This window comes from Pongo abelii, chromosome 13 (genome assembly GCF_028885655.2).
Source record: "Pongo abelii isolate AG06213 chromosome 13, NHGRI_mPonAbe1-v2.0_pri, whole genome shotgun sequence".
Lineage (NCBI taxonomy): Eukaryota > Metazoa > Chordata > Mammalia > Primates > Hominidae > Pongo > Pongo abelii.
Genome location: NC_071998.2, coordinates 124,169,499 through 124,195,239, shown reverse-complemented (window position 1 = coordinate 124,195,239; position 25,741 = coordinate 124,169,499). Strand labels below are relative to the sequence as shown.

The window sequence follows — 25,741 nt, the reverse complement described above, 5'->3', positions numbered from 1 at the left end:
CATGGCAAAACCCTGTATCTACTAAACATACAAAAAATCTGCCCAGCATGGTGGCGTGCACCTGTAATCGCAGCTACTCGGGAGGCTGAGGCAGGAGAATTGCTTGAACCTGGAGGAGGAGGTTGCAGTGAGCCGACATGCACCACGGCACTCCAGCCTGAGTGACAGAGCAAGACCCTGTCTCAAAAAAATATATATATTGATTGGGAAGCCCCAAATCTGAAGCAGTACCCAGGAATCTTTCCAGCATGCTGGCGAGGGAGTAGCAGTTCTCGTGAGCTTGTTCTGCATGGCCCTCAGCCATGGGATCTACACACAAACACCCTGCAGGCCGGGCTGCAACGCTGGCTCTGAACAGTGTGTTCACGTCTGAATTGTCTCAAATTGTTCACTGTGAGTGGATGGTCTTCTGCCCAGGTGTAGGCAGATATCCAGAGCCCAGAGGCTGTTCTAAATCGGGGGTGGACACATGTTTTCTGAAAAGGCTGGAGAGACACTCATTGAGGCTTTGCAGGCTATATGGCTTCTATCACAACGACTCAGCTGTGATGTAATACAAAGGCAGCCGTACACAACACAGACACGAAAGGGCATGGCTGTGCTCTAGAAAGACTTTTATCTTAGAAGCAGGCAGCAGGCCAGATTTGGCCCGCGGGCTGTGGCTTGCCAACCCCTGTTCTAAGTAACACTTTCACATCGATCATGAAAACATTTCTGCCTTTTCTCTTGAGCTCTCAATAAAAAGCCACTACTTCTGGCCGGGCGTAGTGGCTCACACCTGTAATCCCAGCACTTTGGTTGGCTGAGACAGGTAGATCATGAGATCCAGAGATTGAGACCATCCTGGCTAACATGGTGAAACCTCGTCTCTACTAAAAATACAAAAAATTAGCCGGGCGTGGTGGCACGCGCCTGTAGTCCCAGCTACTCAGGAGGCTGAGGTAGGAGAATCGCTTGAACCCAGGAGGCAGAGGTTGCAGTGAGCCGAGATCGCGCCACTGCACTCCAGCCTGGGCGACAGAGTGAGTCTCCGTCTCAAAAAAAAAAAAAAAGCAAACAGGAGTGTTAGAAGAAAGGCCAGCTTCACCATAGAATTTCATTTTAACTAAGTTCCCTCCCAGTCACCTGACTTCCAAGCCCCGCGACTTGATTCTGCATCTCCAGTTGAGTGCCCCCTGCAGGCCCTGCGTGGTTTTCACTGCCAGGACCCTTCCCCACACCCGGGACCTTCCTCCTCAGCACCCCCCACTTCTAGCAAGATGGTCTTGCCTGCCTCGGGCTCACCATCTGCAGTTGGAGGCAGAGTCAAACATGACCAAGGCAAGGCAGATGGTGAGAAGGGTTGTGATGGAAAAACCACGGCCAGGAGAGTCAAGTTATTCCTGAAGCCTCTAGTGAAGGGGACTGGAGTGGACTGTGGAGGGGCCGTCTTAGGCTGGAGGGACTGGCAGCCAGAAGTGAGGCAGGGACCAGAAAACCCAGCCCTTTACCCCAACTTCACACTCTTAACTCAGAGTGTCAAACCAACCTCACGGGAACTTTTCCTAAAATTGACCCATCAGTGGTCCCTATTTTTAAGGTTTTACCTAGGAAGTGCCAAACAATCTTTTGGCAGAGCATTAAAGGGGAGGGAAAGATGGCCCGAGTGACTGGAAATGGGCCAGCATTTTCCCATACAAAATGCTGTGTGCCTTAATCCATTATTTCTTATGCGTTTGCCAAGTTGGATTAGACTCTTGCATAGCAGATCACCAGGCTGGAAGCATTCAAGGGAGTCTTCCTTTCTTCTCTTCAATCTTTTTTTTTTTTTGAAACAGGGTGTTGCTCTGTCGCCCAGGCCGGAGTGCAATGGCACAGTCATGGCTCACTGCAGCCTCAACCTCCTGGGCTCAAGCAGTCCTCCCACTTCAGCTTCCTGAGTAGCTGGGACTACAGGCACATGCCACCATGCCCATCTGTTTTTCATTTTTATTGTTTGTAGAGATGTGGACTCCCAATGTTGCCCAGGCTGATCTTAAACTGGGCTGAAGCGATCCTCCTGCCTCAGCTTCTTGAGTAGCTGGGACCACAGGCGCGCACCACCATGCCCGGCTAATTTTTGTATTTTTTGTAGAGACAGGGTCTCACCATGTTGCCCAGGCTGGTCTCAAACTCCTGGGCTCAAGTGATCCACATGTCTTGGCCTCCCGAAGTGCTGGGATTATAGGCATGAGCCACCGTGCCTGGCTCTCTTTGATCTTTAAAGCTAAGCTGTTTTCTCTTTTTCATTATGATACCTACTCATCAAATTTGGTCAAATATAGGGGGGTGGTACTCCTTTGGCTTAAGTGTACCTGAGTTGCCCAGGACTGGACCCCCTCAGCAGGGGTGGGGGCTGTCTGTGAAAGCACAGCTGGATACAGTCTTGCCCATCAGGCAGTGTTTCAAATTCAATACGTCAAGAGCTCCTGGAACCAAGACTCTCAGTGTGATGAGTGGTCGTTCTAAGCACACAGGAAGGGAGAAATTGTGTAGTTCATATCCTCAGGAATAACACGCACCTAAAAAATGTGGCCTACTCATGAGCCACCATCACCGCCCCTGCCAGACGAAAGGCCCGGTGGAGATGGTGCCACAGTCTGTCTCAGTCAGCAAATGCAGCAGGACTTCCCCACGCCTGGTTGTAGAAGACCTGCCTTTCCCTTTTCAGATTTCCTTTGAAGATGCTATGATCCCCAAACCACCTGTGACCCAGGAACTTGAGCAGGAACTGCTGTGTCCGGGCCGCTCTCCCCCCGGCCCGCTCTCCCAACTCAGCCCGCTCTCCCCCCCCGGCCCGCTCTCCCCCCACAGCCCGCTCTCCCCCCCGGCCCGCTCTCCCCCCGGCCCACTCTCCTGGTCAAGAGTGTTTGCTTCAACCAGCTGCCTTGGTGCAGCAGAAGCCGGGAGCTGACCTGCTGACCCCTGGAAGGCAGAAGTCTCTGGGGTCCAGGCAGGAGGAGAGCAGACAGGCCCAGAGCCTCTGCTCCAGCTCTCCGTCTCACCCTGGGAGAAGCTAGAGACCTGAACGTAGCATGCATCTGAGCCTGGCATCAGGCACTATGCCCAGCAGCTTCTCCAGCTTCACGGGACCCTACATGGTCAGTGTTAATATTATTGTGCCCATTTTGTAGCTGCAGGGCCTGAGGCACGCCCAGAGCCACACGGGGAAGTGGCAGGGCTGGCCAGGGTGGACCAGGCACGTGGTGCACAGGGCCAGCGCTCTGACCCAGGGGCTCCAGGGCTATGCCGTGCAGCCCAGGACAGAAGCTCAAAGGCTGGGCAAAGCCTATCTACTCCCTGTCGTGTTTTGTGCCATTCACAGGCCCCCACGTGTCCCCATGCCACCTGATATGTTCCTCCGCTAGAGTCATGACCAAAAGTCTTGTCATGGTTTGTTGGCCTACCCGGCTCCCCAGTCAGTGTTTCCTAAAAGTACTCATTCATTTATTCATTCATTCATTCATTCATGTGTTCTCTCATGCAACAAATCACTTTGCTAAGCACAGGGACCAAAGCAGTGAACAAGAGAGTTAAACGTCTTGCTCTCAAGGAACAGAAGTTCTAGTCATGGAGAGACAGACAAGAAACCAGATAAATAAGCAAAGGTGTCACATCAGTTAGAGGTGGATCTGAACTTCCTAGCAGGAAGAGAGGCTTGGCATGGGGACAAGGCATCTGTGGGCCCCTCTGCCCCATCCACCCCACACATCCATTGTGGAAGGCCCAGGGTGGGTGTCTGGATACCACTGAGCAACCCTCAAAGTCGCTCTCCTTTCCAACCTCAAAACATTTGAAACAGTACTATTTCGTGTAAGTAATTTTTACAAGTTACAGCATTCCAATGGAAATGTTTCTGGTGGGTAAGCATTCTGGATTCTAGGTGGAAATCTAGAATCCAGAGATGCAGGGCCTCAGGGTGGGCTGCCAATGATCATCTGTGTGTCCCACTGGCTACATACACCCCCTTGAAGCCGCACTGCCCTTCTTTCCCCATTCCAGAATCTAACAAGGCTGCACAGTTTTCATACAGGATCCAGCTGGCCTGGACAGGTTTGTTTCTGTGATTTTTAAAAAAATCTCTACCTCACCGAGTGATAGTTTCTGGGGAAAATATGGTGATTCTCTCTGTGATTGCAACTGGATATCCCAAACGTGCCCTCAGTGATCTAGAATAGTCTTTCTTTTTTTGTTTTTTTCTTTTTTTTGAGACGGAGTCTCATTCTGGCCCAGGCTGGAGTGCAGTGGCACGATCTCTGCTCACTGCAACCTCTGCCTCCCAGGTTCAAGCAATTCTCCTGTTTCAGCCTCCTGAGTAGCTGGAATTACAGGCACATGCCACCATGCCCGGCTAATTTTTATATTTTTAGTAGAGATGGGGTTTCACCATGTTGGCCAGGCTGGTCTCAAACTCCTGACTTCCAAGTGATCCCCTTGCCTTGGCCTCCCAAAGTGTTGGGATTACAGGCATGAGCCACTGCACCCGGCCTAGAATAGTCTTTCAAGTATGCATTTAACTTCTGTGAATTCTTCCTGAGCTTATTTAAAAGCTTGGTCTGCATAACCTCTTTGCATAGTGCACCTGCAGTGTGCACAGAGTACAGGACCATGCATCCCAAGTCACCATCGTAAAAATGATGATGATCTCTATTGTTAGTATTAGAAATTAAAATCTCAATTATAATTGACATCGTTAGTAGTTACATTACACTATATGTGATTATATTGTATTATAAATAATATATTGACTGTATGAGTATTTATAATGTATGTTATTATTGTGATTATTTTGATGATGGTGGTAGCTATCGTCTATGCGCCTGGTCTGGCATGTTATCTGCTACGTGACATTGCAGGTGTACCTTGCACTATACAAGAGGCTGTAATTATATTCTGGGTGACTCCCCTTGATTGGGAGTGTAGCATCGGCAGCAGGACCATGTGCTGTGGAGTCCTTACAGCAACCCTGCGGAGGTAGCACTGCTGTCTACCCTATTTCACAGATGCAGAATCCAGGCCTTGAAGAGGTTGTGTATCTTGCTGAAGATCCCACAATTAAGTCCCAGAACTGAGATGCAAACACAGTGTTGCACTATTGGCCACTGTTCTTGTTTCAAAGGTTGCAACTCAGGAAGGCACAGGGAGTGTTACTCTGGTGAGAGCTTCACTTCCTTAGGCCTCAGTTTTCCCATCTATAAAACCATGGGGTTGGACTTGAGCATGGAAATCCCTTCTAGTCTTATAGTTCTGTGATTCTGATCATGTCCACACTGTTGTTACCTGCAGAGTAAAGAAATATCTCCTTCAATTTGTTTTAAACTTTCTTCTAACCTTTAAGGGGCATCCATTGCCTTTTCATCTCTTCCCGCTGGAGACAGGATTTCAAGAGTAAGAGGTTAGGCTTCTAATTATGTGCTTTGGTTGTTCAAAAACAAAACAAACCCTCATCCAAAATAAACAGGCTTTCTTGCTTTTAGGGAGAAAAATGACACATATGCATATTCATTTATATGGTAATTATTATTATTTAGCTACACAGGGACTAGAATTGGTAATTTAGAACACAAAAAGAATGCAGGGAATAGTGTTCAGGGAAAAATAACGCAATCATAACCCATCAGGATTCTGTAGTTAATGCAGGGGGGGTCGTTTCTTTTTCTTTTTTTTTTCTTTTTTCTTTTTTGGTCTAATGCAGTCTCTTTGAAGAATTTTTTTTTGAAGTGACCATCAAATGCATTAGAGAAAGAAAAATTAGCACTCTGTATTGGAACAATCAAAAGGAGTTGGCTCTACCTGTTGGATACCCATTAGCCATTTGTTAGGGACAATCAAGAGAATGTGCCTGAATCTTCAGACTACCCCTGTAGGGCAAAGAAAAGCCAAGACATAAGGCAGTAAGTTCTGGAAACTTGGGGGGAAAGGCTCAGTACCAAAGAGATTCTCAATTTTACCTTGACTGTAGTCACCATTTGTGCTCCATTTTATTTAAATTGCTAAGAATCCCTTTCCTTTATTTGGAACCTGATCCATCTCCCCGCAGCTACCCTGGTTTCTTCCCAATCCTTTCTTCACATTGCTGCTGGAAGGATGGCTTTTTAAAGAATGAATGAATTTATTTCATAACCACGATATATTCATTCCTATGGTTGCAAAGGCACCAAAGTCCCCCCTCACTCCTGTTCCTTAGCCACCCAGTTTCCTTCCCTGGAGGCAACTGATGTTCACACTTTCTTGAAAGTGCACCCTTCTGAGGATGATTTTAAACATAGAGAAACATTTGTTATTTTAAAATAAATGTGATTGTGACCCTCCACTGCTTCCAGGAGCCCTGTGTGTCCTGGGCCTGCCTGCAGCTCAGCTTCATCCCTGGACTTCTCTCATCTACCCGCTCAGTACCCGCCACCTTTCCCCAGCTCAACCTGCGCCCACCCTGCTCAGGCCTTTGTGTGCAGCTGCCAGACCCTAATTGCATTAGGCCGTTCTTGCAATGCCATACAGAAATACCTGAGACTGAGTAATTTATAAAGAAATGAAGTTTAATTGGCTCACGGTTCCGCAGGCTGTACGAGAAGCATGGTGCTGGCATCTGCTCTGCTTCTGGGGAGGCCTTAGGAGGTTTACCATCATGGCAGAAGGTGAAGGGGGAGCAGGCACGTAACGTGGCCAGAGCAGGAGCAAGAGAGAGACAGTGGGAGGGGGAGGCGCCACACACTTTTAACCAGATCTCATGAAAACTCGCTATTGTGAAGACAGCACCAAACCATGAGGGACCCGCCCCCATGAGCCAAACACCTCCCACCAGGCTCCACCTCTAGCAATGGGGGTTACATTTTAATGTGAGATTTGGGTGGGGACACATGTCCTAACTATATCACTAAGCAGCTCTCAGTGATTTCCCACCCCTTGTGTCCATGCCTATGTAATCACCTCCCCTTGAGTGGGGGCAGGACCAGATGAATATGGCAAAGGTGAGGGGATGTCACTTCTGTGCTACATTACGTTATGTAAGAATGTGCCTTAGCAGACCAGAGAGAGATCTTCCTTGCTGGCATGATGAAGTATGCAGCTGTGTTGGAGAAGCCCACACGGCTGGTCTCTAGGAACTGCAGGGGCCTCCAGCCCCCAGCAAGCGAGAAACCAGAGCCCTCAGTCATACAGCAGCAAGGAAATGGATCCTGTCAACAATCCAGATGAGGTGGGAAGAGGGTTCTCCCTCAGTCAAGCCTCCAGATGAGAACACAGCCCAGTCAACCCCTTGACTGCAGACTTTGAGACTGAGCAGAGGACCCAGCTGAGCTGTGCTCAGACTCCTGCCCCTTGGAAACCATGTGATAATAATTGTATTGTCTAAAGTCACTCAGATTGTTATGCAGCAATAGAAAAGGAATACATAGTGCTCTTAACCCCACCCCTTAGCTAGAAAACTGCTCTCATTCCACAGCCTCAGCTTCAAGTCTGTTCTTCAGGGAGGCCTCCCCTGGCCTTGCCCAGCCCCAGATGAGGCCAACCTGCCTGTTACACATGCTCGCAGCATTCTGCTCTCCAACTCTGCACTGTCATAGTTAGGAGTAGGAATGCAAGATCTTTCATGTGGTACCTGGCATAGACTCCATGCTGGGTAAATATTTATAGGATGGATGAATGAATGAATGAATGAATGAATGAATGAATGAATGAACCAATCAATCAATGAATCAATGAGTGCCATTTGGATAACTCCCCAGTTCTGTACCACCATGGCAGTGAAGTCTTATCCCAACATGCACATGGCCCAGGGAAGGAAAGGTGTTTAAAATCCAGCAGTCCTATCCAGTCACATCCGGATGCCCTAATAATGATTTCAACACTAGGAACACACTTGTCTTCCGGCTTCTTTGGGGAGATTGTTTTGGCCAGTGTGCTAGCTTTGTTTTCTGTGAATTTTGGATCTGTTTAGTGACTTCTTCCTTGTATTCTAAAATTATTCCCATCATTAGTGCTTTCAAGTTTCCCATTTGGCCTTGGACTCCTACACCTTGAGAAAGTTCAAGCACTGCACCCTAAGGGTGGAGGTGCCCCCGTGGGACCCCAGGTTCGGGTTTTTGAGAACCAGTCTTCCAATCTGATCTCCTATGCCAGGAGATTTTCCTGTCTCCTCCTCCTTTATTCCTCTAATCAACTGTAACAAGAATCAAGCACCAGGGTGCTTGATTTTAAAACATTAAATAAATGTGTAACATAAAAGTGATCACACCTGGTGGATGAATCCCAGTTTGTCTTATCAATGTCTTTTAAAAAGCCATCTACAGAAATCATCCCACAAAAACCTCTTATGAAAAGGGAAAGTGAGGCCCAGACAGAGAAAGGAATTTGGTTGACGTCCCACAGGCCAGGTCAGTGTGGCATTTTACAGGCCACCACGCAGAGGCTCCTGGCTGCCTGACTGGCAGGTCAGGCTTCAGCTGGACTCGGCAAGTTTGTGCCAGGCCTTCTGACAAAGGCATTTTTATGTCACCAGCACCAGACATTTGGAATATCACAGACAGGAAAATATCTGGCAAAGAAAAAAAGAAATGTTTTCACGTATGGATGCCACCCCAATGCCGCTGCAGGGGGCAAAGGAAAGACTTGTGCCCAATTATGACGGCTCATCATGTGTGGAGAATTTTGTTATTCGTCAAAAGGCAGAGGCCTTCACGCACCGGGAATGTGATTTTTATGGGCTCCACACGTGGCTTGGGTTCACATCTTCTGACCTGAGCCGTCCCTTTAATATCTGGGCTGGCAGACAGCAGCGAGGGACACTCAGACAGGGACTGGTGTGGACAGCCTGCTTGGGCTGCAGTGCTTTTCTATGTAGAGCGCCCTGTAATTCACAGACAGGCAGCATGGCCTTAGGTGCTGCGGCACATGCTCTGAAATAACAGCTGTCTCGCTGTCTCTGATTAAATGTGACTGACGATCCAAGCATAGCGCTTAGCACTGTGCCTGGCCCGGAGGTCCACTTAGAGTTGATGCTTTTTACATGCTAGATGACCTGGGTGAAGGCCATTTGAGGATCCCTTATGAGTAGAAGTCTGCTACTTCTTCATACCTGGGCTTTGTGTTAGAAAACAGTCCTGGACACTTTCTAGGTGGGTTTATGATCTACCAGCAACATCATGGTGTACTTTTTTTTTGGCGCAATCTCGGCTCACTGCAACCTCCACCTCCTGGGTTCAAGTGATTCTCCCACCTCAGCCTCCCAAGTAGCTAGGATTGCAGGCGTGTGCCACCACAACTGGCTAATTTTTGTATTTTTAGTAGAGACAGCGTTTCACCATGTTAGCCAGGCTGGTCTCGATCTCCTGACTTCAGGTGATCCACCTGCCTCAGCCTCCCAGATTCCTGGGATTACAGACGTGAGCCACTGTGCCTGGCCTGTGGTGCACTTTTGAAACCACCACTCAAGTGAGTTCTATTATATCCCCATACCTGGATGGATGAGAGTGAGCAGTCTTTTCAGTGTAGTGCCTGAGGAAAAAAATCAGTGAAATTTCCGAGCCAGCTGCAGCCTGCCTTCCTCATGCCTGTTCACTTACCTTGTTTGTGTGTGTGTGTGTGTGTGTGTGTGTGTGTGTGTGTGAGTTTCCACTTGGGATTGAGTCCCACCACTCTGGAGGTTAGGAATGGTTCAAAAGGTTGCCAAGCGCAAGCGTAATGCAAGAAGCCAAGCACGTGGGATGCTCGGTTCACTCAGTTCACTCCTTTGGAGATGGAGCTGGGCTGTGAGGGAAGGACCTTCAGTGTGACTGCAGCAGGAATTTGCTTTCTTTATGCTTGCTTTGGTTTGAATGTTTGTCCCCTCCAAAACTCATGTTGAACTTTAATCTCCAATGTGGCAGCATTGAGAGCCACAGTACTGCCTTTAACAGGTGACTGGGGCCGGGTGCAGTAGCTCACACCTGTAATCCCAGCTCTGTGGGAGGCCAAGGCGGGTGGATCACCTGAGGTCAGGAGTTCGAGAACAGCCTGGGCAACATGGTGAAACCCTGTCTCTACTAAAAACACAAAAATTAGCCGGGTGTGGTGGCGGGCGCCTGTAGTCCCAGCTACTCAGGAGGCTGAGGCAAGAGAATCGCTTGAACCCGGGAGGCAGAGGTTGCGGTAAGCCGAGGTCGCGCCACTACACTCTAGCCTGGGTGACAGAGCAAGGCTCCGTCCCTCTCTCCCCGCCCCGGCAAAAAAAAAGTTTTCTTTACAATTTACACAGTTTCAGGTATTCTGTCATAAGCCACAAAAACGGACTAAGACAGTGCTCAACTGGTAGGAGGTACCTCCTCAGTCTGCATTCTGTTCACAATGTCTCCTCTTTCTTCTTCCTTAACTGTGAGGCTCAGAGCCCCTGCCGGAGTCAAAGCCACACTGTGACTAACAAAAGCTAGGCCCGCTGCATCCTCCCCGGTGCTACTGAGCAGGAGCCTGCGGAGGGATGCTGTCCCCATCTGCATCCCAGCTAATGCATTCTAGACATCACCTCTTATTCCCCAGCACCTCTTCAAGAAGTCTTCCTATTCTCCCATCAAAAGCATAGGAAGGAAACAGAGCCTGTCCACCAGGACCCATGATCAGTTAAATGGAATATGAACGAGTCTCTGCTTCAGTGTGTTAAAAGAATGTTACTTTGCCCCATGACTCATTGAGCCTGTGATCATGTTACATTAAAGACAGGGAAGAAGGAAAGTGAAGGCCAGAACTAAGCCCAGACACAGCTGGTGAAGAGCAAAATTGGTCCATCAAGATAAGGGTACACATCAGCTGGGCGTGGTGGTCCACGGCTATAATCCCAGCACTGTGGGAGGCCTAGGAGGGTGGATCTTTTGAGGTCAGGAGTTCGAGACCAGCCTGGCCAACATAGTGAAACCCCATCTCTAGTAAAAATACAAAAATTAGCCAGGTGTGGTGGTGGGCGCCTGTAATCCTAGCTACTCAGGAGGCTGAGGCAGGAGAATCGCTTGAACCCGGGAGGTGGAGGTTGCAATGAGCCGAGATCATACCACTGCACTCTCCATCTGGGCGACAGTTGGAGACTCGGTCTCAACAAAAAGAATAAAAAATATTAAGGTACACAGAATGCTCAGCTAGCATTTACTGGCACCTGATATGTGCCGAACACCACGTTACACTGTGATGCATTTTCCCGTTGAACCTGCACGACTGTCCTATGATGTTTTCAACAGCTAAGACTTCTGGGGCACCTGCTGTGCACCAGCAAATGTTCTAGGTGGCTCAGAACAGAGGGCTGACAGGAGCAGGCAGGTTCTAAGAGCTGCTGTCATTCTACGGATGAGGCCATAGCACAGGAGCCCCACCCACTGACCCAAAGGAGGGATAAATACATTACCTAAAAGAAAAACTGACCTTCTAGAAATGCATCAGGTTCAAAATGTCTACTTCTGCATAATCTTCCTCCTGGAGCTAAAGTAAGAATGCCATCATCAAATGCAAAACTTGGACCATTCTGAACCTTGACCACGTCCGCAGATCCCTGGAGTCAGGTCTCTGATGCACTTGGGAAGCAAGGTCAGGCCCCCAGCCCCAGAAGTGACTGTACCGGCCGGGGGTGTTTCCTTTACTGAACATGAAATGCAAAATTCTATTTTGTGTTCCCAGGTTGACTCCTCTTAGATCTCATGTAATATCATGGAAACTTGGTTCTTTCACTGTAAAGGGGGAGAGGATGTAGCATACTTTTGACTGTGGAACCAGAAGTTTAGAATTTACATGGTGGGTTTCTATAGTCTTTTTTTCCTCCTCTTTGGTCATAGATTTATGCTTCCCTGCCCATAACACGAGTCAGTATTTTATAGTGGAAACAGTAACGGAGTGGAGGAGCTAGATGCTGGTCCACAGAACCACCAGCTGTTTGTTTTATTTCTCCTGTGTTGTCATTGGGCTGCCATTAATTACACCACTTTCATCCCACTGACAGTAGGAACACAGGATTTTCTTGCCATTGTTTTGACACTCACGGGTTTATAGATGTCACTTGCCTCCTCCAAGGAGTGCGGTTTTATTGATCTACAGCTCTGCTGAGGCCCTGGCTATGTGTTCCTCAAATACAGATGCAGTTAGGTTTGCAGGGGATTGGAAGGGGAGGTCTGAGTTCCACTCAGGAAACTTACGGCCTGCATCACGGCAAGGTAGGACTTCTGAGGGCTTGGTGAGGTGCTGGGCAGAGCACAGTGAGCACACCCCCCGTGCCCCCTTATTTGTGGGTGTTTCTGTAAGACACCCTGATGCTGAGGCGTGGTTGGTTGGTTTGGTGTGATATGGGCTTGTTAAGGGCACATGTGGACCACGTGTCTGCATACAGAGCCGCAGCACTCCATGTGGACAGGAACGCGTGTTCCGATATGCCTGTGGATGTGTGATGCCTCAGATGATCCCTCTCACTGCAGTAGAAGAGGAAAAAGAGATGATCAAATGCAGGACAGGGCCTGAGGTTTGGGCAGACGCAAGCAGACCTTGGAGCAGGAGAGTGTATTGGAGAGGCATGGAGATGATGGGAACGGGACTGGACCCAGAAGTACTGACCACATCACTCTTCGCCGGCTGAGCAGAGAGTCAGAGGTGCCAGGTCTGCTCCCGGAGAGCTAGCAGCGCACCCACAGCAGAAGGGCAGAGCAGAAGGGGGCCGACTCCTCATTCTCCCATTCTTTTTTTTTTTTTTTTTTTTGAGATGGAGTCTTGCTTTGTCGCGCAGGCTTGAGTGCAGTGGCGCAATCTCAGCTCACTGCAACCTCTGCCTCCCGGATTCAAGCGATTCTCCTGCCTCAGTCTCTCAGGTAGCAGGGATTACAGGCATGCATCACCACACCCAGCTAATTTTTGTATTTTTAGTAGAGATGGAGTTTCACGATGTTGGCCAGGATGGTCTCGATCTCTTGACCTCATGATCTGCCTGCCTCAGCCTCCCAAAGTGCTGGGATCATAGGCGTGAACCACCGTGCCTGGCCCATTCTCCCATTCTTAGGCTGAGTTTGGTCTGTTTTTCAAATGAGTTGTCAACTATGAAAAGCCTGTGTATGCCAAGAGACATTTATTAAGCACCTGCTATCTGCCAGACGTTGTGCCACCACTTTAGGTACATTGTTGCCTGTAACCCTAAACGCTATGAAGTGTAGGTACCAGTAGCATCATTCCTGTTATACAGATAAGGAAACAGTCATGTGGGCTTCCAGAGGACGAGCAAACTCCCCTCAGGGAGGGCAGCTGGCCAAGTGATGGCAAATGGCGTGAGCCCACCTTGGGGCGAATCCACAGTAGCTGTCAACTCACTAAACCCCCACATTCTAATTAAAATGTGTCTCTCCCAGCTGGGTGTGGTGGCGCACCTGTAATCCCAGCACTCTGGGAGGCCAAAGCAGGAGGATGACTTGAGGCCAGAAGTTTGAGAGCAGCCTGGGCAATATAGCGAGACCCTAGTTTCAAAAAAAGAGAAATGTGTCTGCCCCAAGTCCTCCTTAATTAAAGATCTTCCCTCAGTTCATATCTGGAATGCCAGTTGCTCCTGTATCCCAGAGATTTGCCTTTTCAAACAATTTTTTTTATATTAAGTTCTACAAACTTAAGTGGGACTCCTTGGAAGTAGGTAGAGAAAAAGAAGATCGTTCACTTTTCTCAAAATTGTAGTGATAAAACTAGTTAACTTTGGGTCATTTCTTTGTTGCTAGACACTACACTTGTTTTGTTGTTTGTTTTTTCAGAGATGGGTCCCACTCTGTCACCCAGGCTGGAGTGCAGTGGCACAATTATAGCTCCCTGCAGCCTCGAACTCCCGGACTCAAGTGATCCTTCCACCTCAGCCTCCCGAGAAGCTGGGACTACAGGTGCATGTCACCATGCCTGGCTAACTTTTTTTTTTTTTTTGAGATGGAGTTTTGCTCTTGTTGCCCAGGCTGGAGTACAATGGTGCGATCTCGGCTCACTGCAACCTCCACCTCCCAGGTTCAAGTGAGTCTCCTGCCTCAGCCTCCCGAGTAGCTGGGATTACAGGCATGTGCCACCATGCCCGGCTAATTTTGTATTTTTAGTAGAGACGGGGTTTCTCCATGTTGATCAGGCTGGTCTCGAACTCTCAACCTCAGGTGATCCACCCACCTCGGCCTCCCAAAGTGCTGGGATTACAGGTGTGAGCCACCGCACCTGGCCTAATTTTTTATTTTTTTGTAGAAGCAGGGTCTCGCTGTGTTGTCCAGGCTAGTCTAGAACTCCTGGCCTCAAGCAGTCCTCCCATCTTGGCCTCCTAAAGTGCTGGGATTATGGGCATGAGCCACGGTGCCAGGCCTGTTTGTTTATAATCCTCGTTTAATTATTTCATCAACCGTGAGCTAGATTTTGATTATTCACATTGTGCAGAGGAGATTGAGGCCAGAGGGGATGAAGTGACTGGTGTGAAAGTCACACACTGGCTGTGGCACAGGTCATCTGGTTCCAAAGCCACTGCTTTCCGCTGTCACAATAAACTGATACTTTCCAGGGCTGATCTTGTTTCTAGAGAGGTGGATCTACACCACAGACATGGTCTAAAGTGTTTGAGGGGAATGGGCCCTGGATGCTGGGTTATCCGTGTCTGTCACTTTCATCTAAAGCACATTATGTCTGACTTGGAGAACTAAATGTGAACCTCCAAAGTGAGTTATCTCTGTAGGGGGCTATCTTGGGGCCAACCTCAGAGCTGGGGTAGACTGGTCCATCTGGGGACAGAACAATTTGTTTTTCAAACTGTGTCTCCTTCCATGGAGTGGCTTCAGGGGCACCATAGACATTTGATATGAATTTGATTTAAAATTTTTTAAACTATTTAGGAACTAATAAAAACCCTCTTGAGGCCAGGCGCAGTGGCTCATGCCTGTAATCCCAGCACTTTGGGCAGCTGAGGCGGGTGGATCATGAGGTCAGGAGATCGAGACCATCCTGGCTAACACGGTGAAACCCCGTCTCTACTAAAAAATATAAAACATTAGCTGGGTGTAGTGGCAGGCACCTGTAGTCCCAGCTACTTGGGAGGCTGAGGCAGGAGAATCACTTGAACCCGGGAGGTGAAGGTCACAGTGAGCCGAGATCATGCCGTTGCACTCCAGCAGCCTGGGCGACAGAGTGGGACTCCGTCTCAAAAAAAAAAAAGAAAAGGTGCCTCTTGAATGCCTGCATTTGGACTTTACCAGGTTTTCATACCCTAGAGATCATTGGCCTGTAGGCTGCACATCTAGGAGTAGTGATATCCCTGCATCTGCACGTTTGTATAAAAATACCACGCATGTATCATTGATTATCAAGGGTGGAATTCAACTCTGTTTGTTTAGAAAAATCACTCCTGCATATTTCGGCGTTGTAAGAGCATAATCACTGTTAGGCTGCCCAGAAAAAGGTCAGGCAAAGCCCTGGGCACACCTCACCTTGATCAGGTGGAGGAATCAGAGCAAGTGAAGGGGTAACGGGTTCCTGCTACAGTCATACATGTGGAATGTGGAATACTAACGTTCTGTGTTCAATGCATTCCATGTTCAGTGCTAGCAGGGGTTGCATATTGTTTGGGATTCAGCTTTGAGATAAAAATTCTTGCTAGTCATCTTTCAGGTGAGTTGAATATGGAAGGCATCCTGGGGTTCTGTGGCAGGCTAAGGTTTTTGTGTTTTTGTATAAACCAAAGTAACTGCTCCTGGGACAGTGTGATGTCAACTTTTTTTATGTTCATCAAAGTAGTCTCATTGTTCTCACCGATTGGCTTTAGAACGTATCACTGTCCCAAACTGGATCTTTTAAGATGCATTTCCTTCCTGGCTGACAGAATCTCTCTCCTCTATGTTGGGAAACCACATAGTATTTCATTAGGCAACGTTGGGCCTGCGGTGCCTCTTGTGAGGCTTGCCCTGGTTCAGACTTGGAGCTGAGCGAAACTGATTTATCGAGTCCAAGTCTTCAGCCTCAGCTTGCCTCCTTGGGACTGCAGAGATTGAGCATGCAGCTCCAGGGAATGCCTCCAGTGGAGTCTGCAGTCGGAGCTGGGAGCCAGATCAGGGGCAGGACTGGGGAAAACACCGAGGGAGCCCCACGCTCTGGTCCTGGGAGGAGAGGGGAGGAGCGGAAAGGCAACGCATCAAAAAGGCAGAGGCCCAGAGGGCAACAGAGCCTTCCCATGTGAAGTTGCTAATTGTGCTTTAATAATAGTCAGGAGGGCAAAAGAGGCCAGTGTTCGCACAAAGCCGGACGGCTCGTACCGCATCAGGCCGCACTCTGCTGGGCCTCGCCAAGTTCCCCAGGCTGGCTGGCTTCTTTTCTTTGCTTTTTTTTCATCTGTGACATCTGCTCAGTGCTTGTCCCTCCTGTGATACCATACCCCTCGCAGCTGTGCAGACCTCCAGCTCTGCACTGGTGCCTGGAGTGCCCTGAGCATACGGCCTTTTTGATGTGTGATAAAACAGAACCAAGCCACGGGGGTACGGTGAGCGAAGGCATCAGAATATCAATTAACCTGCTCTGAACAAAGCTGCAGCTCAGAGTGGAATAGACATTTCACTGAAGTGTCAGGAAGATGGATAATGTATTCTAATTAGGGATTGACTGATACCTCCATATCCAGCCACTCCTGGACGTGAGACCCGCGAACCTCACAACACAGGCTTGTTGGAAACGTCTTAATGTCCCATCATGGCAGTTGTCGGGTGCTATTTACTGATTTATGACTTCTTGCTTTGCCAGAATTTGTAGCCATTAAAGCCCTCCCAGCCAAAATTGCGGCTTCCCTGTGAACGTGCCGCCCATTTTGCAGCTAGGCAAATAACCTCTTTAAACGCAAGAGCTCTGGGAAAGAAGATCTTTTCTGAGCACCAAGCCTGCAGCTTTCATCTTGAGGATGCCGTAGGACAGACCCACCTTCAACAGAGGTTTGGTCAAGGCGCCCTCCCTTCCAGGTGGACCAGTGTGGACCAGCGTGGGCTGGCGCAGGGAGGAAGAGCCTCCATGGCTGCCTTCTTCGTACAGTGGGGGGCGGCTCTAATGGGGCCTGGGTGCTGCTCGAGGGCTTCCTCGGGGACCTTGTTTCTTAGTCCCCAGGTGATCGTACCATTTCCGCAACTCAGAGCAGACCTGGAGAGCTGGTGGCCTAGGGCTCACTCCAGAGCCCCCCACCTTCTTCCTTTTGGATTTTCACATCTGCACCAGAATGACATTCCAGTGAGGCCAGGCTAATTAGGGAGATGTTCCTCATTTTGCTGCACTTTTCCTGTGTAATTGGAAGTCCCGCTTTCTCCAGTGAAAAGTCAGTGAGAGCTGTTCCCCTGAATAGTTCTAAAAGCTTTGGACCACATACTGATATCTGCTGCAAATTTATGGGTGAGATTATAATGATTGCTCAGTAATGCAATATTAAAAGCAGAGGCCTTTCTCAGTGCTGAGCAAAGACGGAGTTCCAACCTTCCAGCTTCAAAAAGGGACTCAAAACAGAATTACCAGCCCTTGTACTAGAAGCAGCAATCAATGGGCTCACAATTCCTCCCTGTCCAAATAAAGGAAAAATAAGGGGGTATGAATTTAGCTAAAGTTCAGAAAATATTGGTTCGGCTTCCAGAACTGTGAGGGAGCTCTCAGACGCTGCGACTCCTGATTCTGCTGGTGTTGCTCACGTCTGTAGATGTTTGCTCTTTCTAAGAGCTGCAGCCCGGCGCTTGGCTGGCTATAACAAGGACTTGAGGGAGCAAAAGACTGTTAAAAATTGTTTTTGCACTTTTGCTTCATTAGTTCTAGAAACCAGGGGTTCCGTGGCTGTGAGTCTTCCTGTATAATTCAAGAAATTAATGAAAGCTTGCTGGATTTTTCCAACAGTCTTTAGGCTGTAAATTTGTTTAGCTTTTTTTTTTTTTTTTTTTTTTAACTGTCAGTGGAGGCTACTGGAACCTAAATATTTTAATATTGAAGAAATGCAGGCTTTTTTTTTTTTTTTTTTTTTTTTTTTCCCAGAGACAAGGTCTCACTGTGTCACCCAGGCTGGAGTGCAATAGCACGATCATAGCTCACTGCAGCCTCAAATTCCTGGGCTAAGGGGCTCTTTCTGCCTCAGCCTCCCAAGTAGCTGGGACTACAGGTGTGCACCAACGCACCTGGCTAATTTTTAAAAATCTTTTTTGGTAGAGTGGGAGGGTCTCACTATGTTGCCCAGGCTGGTTTGAAATTCCTGGCCTCCAGCGATCCTCCTACCTTGGCCTCCTAAAGTGCTGGGATTTCAGGCATGAGCCACTGCACCCAGACCACCTTTTGGTTTGTTTTTAAAGAAAGACATCTCTTACCATCGCCCACACTGTGTCTGTCGATCAGATGGTGTGGACGTGAGTGACCTGGAGGCTGAGTCCGTCCATGTCAGTCCATCCTGTGACCTTAGAGCAACTGAGTCTCACAGTGGCTGAGAGGGAGGGCTCTACAGCAAGCGGGGGCTCCCAGCGTTGACTCCCAGTTGCCTGACCCTGCTTCCTACAAAATGGAGACTTGAAGCAATTCGCTGCTTTCTTTCAGTCTCTTCCAAAGCTCCCTTTACTAATTTACCTGGACATCAAGTCTAAAGCATTACATTGTGTGTGTGTGTGTGTGTGTGTGTGTGTGTAACTCTAGACTCACGGGACTTGAAAGGACTTTAGAAATTCTTTAATGTGAACATTGCTGAGGGACATAAAAAAACAACTTAAGCACATGAGATGATAATGCATTGACTTGACAGTGTAAAAATGTCAATTTGTCGTGAATTGATCTACACATTTAATGTTGTTCCAAAATCCTAGTGGAATTTCTGTTTGGGAACTTGACAAAATATTTTTAATGTTTACCTGAAAGATCTTGCTTTGAAAAAAAAAAAGAAGGGAAAGCGTATTTTACTAGACATTATGATAACTTATAAAACAACGATTTAAACAGTTAAATAAAAAGAATTTAACAATCTACAGGCAGAAAGAGGCCAGAGCCAATGTCGTATCAGCATTTAGACTGTGATAAAAGTGTCCTCCGAGGGGAAAAGATAGGCTGTATTGTGGGTGAGTTTGGAACAGGTGGTGAGCTACAAGGAAACGGAGTAGATCACAGCCCTATATCACTTGCACACTGGAATGCAGCCCTATTACACGAATCGTTACTATGTACATGTAAAGAGTAAAAACGCAAGAACACAATTTAAAGGCAAGTGAATATGTATCAGCTTTTGCAGGGGGGAGGGTGTTTTATGCATCTGCACAATGCCAGAATCTAAAGACGAAAGCAGCGATTGATTTGGCCACAAACTGGTGTGTTAAAAGCAACACCACACACAAAATGAAAAGGCTGCAAGACAAACTGCTGAAAATATTGGCAACATAGTTTGCCTCAAAGGGTTTCTGGTAGTGTTTGCCAAAATGAGTTAACGTTCTTAATATGTAAAGAGCTGTTGTCAATAAATAAAAGGATGAAACCCCAAGGGGAAAGTAGATAGATGACACAAATGGACATTTTGGAAAAGAAAAAAAAATCCAAATAGCTAACAAACATATGGAAAAAAATACTGAACCTCATTAATGATCAAAGAAATGTAAATTAAAGCAGCAGTGGTATACTGTATTTTGCTGGACAGATTTTTTTCCCCTAGATGATGCCCAGCATTGGCAGAGATGCAAGGAAACAGATGCTTTGCCATTGGATTCAAAAACTGGTGGGCCATTTTGTAGAGCGGTGTGGCAAAATGTATCAAAAGTCATAAAAGAAGGTATCAACTTTTAGAAATTTATCTGAGGATGTTTGATAGGCATTGAGATGCATATACAACATTGTTTATAATGGTGGAAAACTGGAATCAAACTGAGCAATATGAGCAACAATATGGGATCAGTTAACATCAGGTCAATTCATACAATACCAGGCAGCTGTGAAAACTTCTATGCAAGGAGCACTTTGTGACATGGGAAAACGTTCATGAAATATTTTTGCTAGAAAAGAACGATTACCAAACAGTGTGTACAGTGTGATTCCCCTCCCCACAACCCCCAGCCGCCAGGAAAAAAGGTATCTGCACTTGCTGCTTGGAAGGAGATATACCAGAACGTTGACAGTGGCTTGTTTGGGTCTGAGGTGTTACCAGTGACTCATTATTATTTCAGCTTTTCAATATTTTCCACACAGTGTAAAATACAATGATTGTATATTACTTTCACAATCGGATTTGAAGAGTTAGTAAAGGCCGGGCACAGTGGCTCACGCCAGTAATCCCAGCACTAGGGAGGCTGAGGCAGGAGGATTGCTTGAGCCCAGGAGTTCAAGACCAGCCTAGGCAATGTAGCAAGACTCTATCTCTATAAATAAATAGTAAAAATAAACCTCTAAACCAGTTCCCTAACTGTACCAAGAGGGGGCTGATGGGTGAGGAATTTCAATCCTATAACAAGTTAGCCGCAGAGCAGAAACCGGAATCATCGTCCAGGGTTTGTTTTTAAGAAAAGTGGGGTGTTCCTGCAGCTATATGGGGCAGAAAATAAAAACAAAAGCGGGGTTTTGTTTTCACCCTGGTCTCAGGAATCTCTCAGAAACTCTCTTTAGGAAATTATCCAAAATGTGGAAAGCACTAGATGCACAAAGATGTTCATCGAGGTATTATTTATGATAGTGAACACTGCTCGCAGTTGAAATGTTCATTTGTGGGCATAGTTAAGTGGCCGTGTACATTCTCTTGGTGGGACATTGCACAGCTGTTGATAATGTGGACAATGAGGAGCCGTGCAGATATGAAGAGATGCTTGTGGTCGCTATTGTGTGGTAGAAAAAATCTAGATGTAGGCCGGGCGCAGTGGCTCACGCCTGTAATCCCAGCACTTTGGGAGGCCAAGGTGGACAGATCACCTGAGGTCAAGAGTTTGAGACCAGCCTGGCTAACATGGTGAAACTCTGTGTCTACTAAAAATACAAAAAATTAGCCAGGCGTGTTGGCATGGTGGCACACGCCTGTAATCCCAGCTACTTGGGAGGCTGAGGCAGGAGAATTGCTTGAACCCAGGAGGCGGAGGTTGCAGTGAGCCGAGATTGTGCCATTGCACTCCAGCTTGGGCAACAAGAGTGAAACTCCATCTCAAAAAAAAAAAAAAATCAAGATGTAAAATATATATGTTATGATTATAATCACCAAGATATGATTTGGAAGGGAATATAATAATATATTACAAAGCAGTTTTTAAAGAAGGGTGAGGTAGCTATCAGAAACATTTTTTTTGTCTTAAAAGTTCTAGTCTTTCTATAAAGCTATTATATTCCTTTTAAAATAATTCCAAAAAATCTAAAACTCAAAACAGATGAGCATCTCTCGGAATCTTCTGTCTAGGGCTGGATTCTGGATGGCATCCCCGAGACGCGTGAGCAGGCTCTGAGGATCCAGACCCTGGGGATCGCCCCCAGACACGTCAGTGAGTAGCTCCCAAGGGTCCCCCCACCCACCAGAGCTGCAGCCCCAAGGGGTGGCCAGTGAGCGCCCCGCTCATACCGCCTGCTGCCGACCTCAGCCCAGGCACCGTCCAAGACTCAGCAAGGAAGAGGACAGCACAGTTGAATCTTTCACAGAGCTACATATATTCAGGGCTGGTTCTTAAGAAAAGTGGGGTTTTGCTTTCAGCCTGGCGATTCCTTGTATCAGGAAGGAAATCAACTAGAATGCTATGCAAGCGTTCAGTGCGCGCAGAGATGCCCATCGTGGCGTTATCTGTGACGAGGGAAATTGTTAACGGGCAGAACTTTCCATCATGGGCCGTGCTCTGTCCCGATGTTATGCTCTTTGTGTTTGGGTGCGAGAAGACCTTTCTCTTAGGAATTCATGGGGATGGGAGATGATTGTTGTTTTAATGTCATTATACAGGAAAGCAAAAAACCTAAAGCAAGTATTGGTCTGTGATATTCAAATGTGTGGCACCTGCTGCCCGACATGCCTAGTTTTGCTCCTTTTCTTCTCTGCCCAGTCATGCTGAGTGCTCCAGACACGGTCCTGATCGAGAGAAACTTGGGGAAGAGAATCGACCCTCAAACTGGAGGTATGGCTACAGCCACCCCCACCCAGCCCCATGGGGTTTCAGAGTCCATGGTGATGACAGCCGTCTACCATTTCCTGAGCTTGCATTCTGCTCTGGGCACCCACAGAGGGGCACGAGGAAGGCGGCTACAGGCTGGGCTCTGAGCTGGAAGACACTGGCAAGGGTACATTCTGGTAGATGAGGAAAGGGAGGCCTGTTCAGGCTAAAGGAGGAGACTTTCTTGTGGCAGAACCAGAACAGAGTGTGGGGGGTCATGCCGGGCACCTGGGCTTGGCACCCACACAGGAGCCAGGAGACATGTCTGCCTCTCCCTGGGACAAATTATGTGCCCCCCCGACACCCCTCATTCTTTGGTATGTATACAGGAGAGAGAGGCATGAGCATTACCTGGGAGAATTGGCAGGTGTTGCAGGGGACGGGACCCTTGAACTGGGCCTTGAAGACCAGGCAGTTCAGCAAGGGGCTGGTGGGAGGATGGGGGGAGACGGGACTGCCCTTGATCATCCGGGCCTCAGGCTGTGGTGGCAGATAGACCTGGGTTTGTGGATCCCTAACTCTGCCCCTTTCTGGCTGTAGACATGGGATACCTGAGACTCAGTTTTCTTATCTGTACTTGGGGATGAAAATACCAACCTAATGGGTGATGGGATGGCTGTGAGGATGAAATGGGAGTCTGCAGGTGCCTGTCAGAGTGCCTGGCACAGAGTAAGTGCTCAGAAGTTCACGGCAGCCCTTGCCCTGGGTCCAGTTCTTGTAACAAGAATACTAGTTAAGAGCAGGCTCAGAGTAGCTGAAGTGCTGGTGTTGAGCAACGGTGTCCTGCCGTGGTCAGCCACACCCCAGGAATTTGTAGGGCCTGGCCTCCAGGACAGCAAGCACCCCAGCCAGGCATAGCAGTGCCCACAGGGCCCCTGCATGGCCATTTCTAACTGTGCACCTCTCTCCTTGCAGAGATTTATCACACCACCTTTGACTGGCCACCCGAATCTGAAATCCAGAACCGTCTCATGGCGCCAGAGGACATCTCAGAGCTGGAGACGGCTCAGAAACTGCTGGAGTATCATAGGAACATCGTCAGGGTCATTCCCTCCTACCCCAAAATCCTCAAAGTCATCAGTGCTGACCAGCCATGTGTAGACGTCTTCTACCAGGGTAAACACAAGCAGGCAGCCCCACCCTGGACAGGCGGCCAAGGGCTGGGCTCGCTGTGCCTTCTACCACTTTGTCCCTTATTCTGGTAGTGGCCAGTGTCTGGGACATGCTTGGGACCCTGGGAGTCAAGACATAGATGACCTGGGTTCCCTGCCCAGAAATGCATGTGTGCAGAGCCCCCGGGGGCACCCCACTTGGAGACCCTGGGCTAATGTCCCACACTCAGACGTGGTCACATCTCTGGCCCACAGCAGATTTGGTGGTGGTGGGGGTTGGGAGGAGGAGAGGCAAGGGATGGGGTGGGAGGGACATGGTAGCAAGAAGTTTGAGCCTGACCTTGAGGGAGAGGAAAGAAAAAATATATAAAGATAAGACAAAAACAAAACCACCACCACCACATACAACACAACAAAACACACACACACACAACACAGGTGGTATGCTTCATTTAGGATGGAGATACATGGCCCCGTGCCCGGCACTGCGTTGCTGTCCACAGCAATGGCCGATGTTCACAGCAGCTCAGGAGCCACTGCGGGCAGCCTGTGCGAGGTGGGGGGACGGCTGAGCTGAGCAACGTGTTCAAATCTCAGCCCCGACGCAGCCCAGCTGTGCAGCCTTTGGCAATTCTCCTAACTCCTCGGAGCCCTAGTTTTGGCATCCCTGAAACAGGAACAAAACTTGTGCCCTCCTCCCAGGCGTAGGTGAGGATTAAATGGGATTCTCCAAATCATGTGTCCACAGCCACAAGCCCAGTTCTGGTGCAGAGAAAAGCCTCAATAAACATCAGACATCATAGCTCCTATCATTGTTCAACACCCTGCCCAAAAAGGCAAGGGCAAGGCAGAGTAATTCTATCCCCCAAACAGCTGTATTCGCCTTTTCAAAAGTCTTGCTGAACTTCAGTCATCTCAAAATCCAGTTATCCCCTTCCACACAGTGTTGGGTAAATGAAGCGTTTACAATGGGAACATCACAGATATTTGAGACACTTGACAGTTTACAAAGTCCTTTTTTTGGTATATTCTCTTGAATCTCTCCAAGAAAAGTTCTGTTTTGCTGGGGAGGTGGTTTTGAGCTCCCTCAAGCCCTTCCCTGCTGACTCTCCCAGCACTTTCTCCTGCTGGTAGACTCGATGCATAAACCTCATTGCTACACTGAGCTCGGAGATGTGGTGTTTGCCGGCATGGATTGAACAGCCTCGCCCTCTGAAGGGGGCAATCAGCCAACGGGTGGGTTAGTAGAAAATGTCGCTACTTAAAGAAGAAATGCCAGGCTTATGATGGCTTATAATTTTCCAGTGATTTTGCATCTCGGAAGGGTCTTTAGTAACAAACACTGCACTCTTAAGATAAACAACCACAACATTTATCTTATGCCATGATTCTGAATTTACACATTAATTACTTCCAAATTACTTAATTAAATTTAAAAGTTCATATGATCGTTCATAAAGAATTCATGCCTGGAATTGTAAATAAAAATGTGAGTGTCTGAATATTAATTATTATTAATTAATAATGCAGAGAGATAAATTGAAAATTGGAACACAGAATTCTCTCTGTGTTGTTTTTTTAATCTCTCTGCAGTGCATCCAGCAACCACATATTTTTAAAAAGAATAATTAGATGTTGAGACTGTCTGGGGAATCATTACTTCTAATTAACTTAGTTATTTACTGTAAATTAAGCATCATTTGTAAGCAGGCTGCTTTGCCTGTAGTATTCGTGCTTTTCGGATGCACGGGATTATGGAAGGTCTGAGAATAAAGAGAGCCTTGCCTGAGTAGCTTCCTTTGGGCTTCTCTCAGTGGAGGAATGGTGCCCATGGCGGGAGGTTTGGGAGAGTTGCCCCAGCTCTGCCAAGTCTCAGCCTAATTGGCTCATCTGTAAAATGTGACATGAATAACGCAACCCTCATGGGATTGTTGGGCCAAACAAAAGAGATGGTGCCTATAGAGTATTTGTCGTAGCAATTAGTACATGCCATTGATGATGCTGATCACAACCTGGAAAAAAGTCCATTCTAACTCATCTGTGCCTTCTAAAAAGAGGGGACCGTGCATCTCTAATGACCCTTCCAATTTAAAAGTCCTGCAAAGATTTGAGAGTTCAGGATTTTCACAATGAACATGTCCCAGTGGTTCACAATCAGGGGCAGTTTTGCCCCCACCGCACCCCCGGGGACATTTGGCAATGTCTGTAAAGGTTTTTCGGTTGTCATACCTTGCGGTTGTGCTACTGGCACCTAGTGGGTAGAGGCCAGGGATGCTTCTCAACATCCTGCAGTGCCCAGAACAGCCCCGCAACAAAGAATCTTCTGGCCCCAAATGTCAGTAGTGCTGAGGATGAGGAACCTGCCTGGTTCCTGGGTGGCATGTTCCTGAAGGAGGCACGATGGCCTGGCCCCTCATCCAGCACAGCATCTACTGCAAGGCACATTGGCAAAGGCAGACTGGCAGGAAGGTGTAACGGGGCCACCCCTGGCTGACTTTGCACAGGACAGTCTGGGGCCTTGGCAGGAGGGGG

The 25,741-nt window shown here is 48.0% G+C and overlaps 1 protein-coding gene across 8 annotated transcripts in view; it reads left to right on the top strand.

Annotated features, from left to right (window-relative positions):
- Positions 1 to 25,741, top strand: part of AK8 (adenylate kinase 8) — a 157,701-nt gene that overhangs the window by 28,258 nt on the left and 103,702 nt on the right. For 5 of the 8 annotated variants that reach the window (XM_054520770.2, XM_054520768.2, XM_054520766.2 and 2 more), the window contains 4 exons: positions 4,021 to 4,071; positions 21,362 to 21,443; positions 21,990 to 22,061; positions 23,013 to 23,213. In XM_054520770.2, the coding sequence (XP_054376745.2) occupies positions 4,021 to 4,071; positions 21,362 to 21,443; positions 21,990 to 22,061; positions 23,013 to 23,213 (406 nt within the window). The remainder of the gene's footprint in view (positions 1 to 4,020; positions 4,072 to 21,361; positions 21,444 to 21,989; positions 22,062 to 23,012; positions 23,214 to 25,741) is intronic. The other 3 variants (XM_054520773.2, XM_002820319.6, XM_054520771.2) reach the window with 1 other exon arrangement.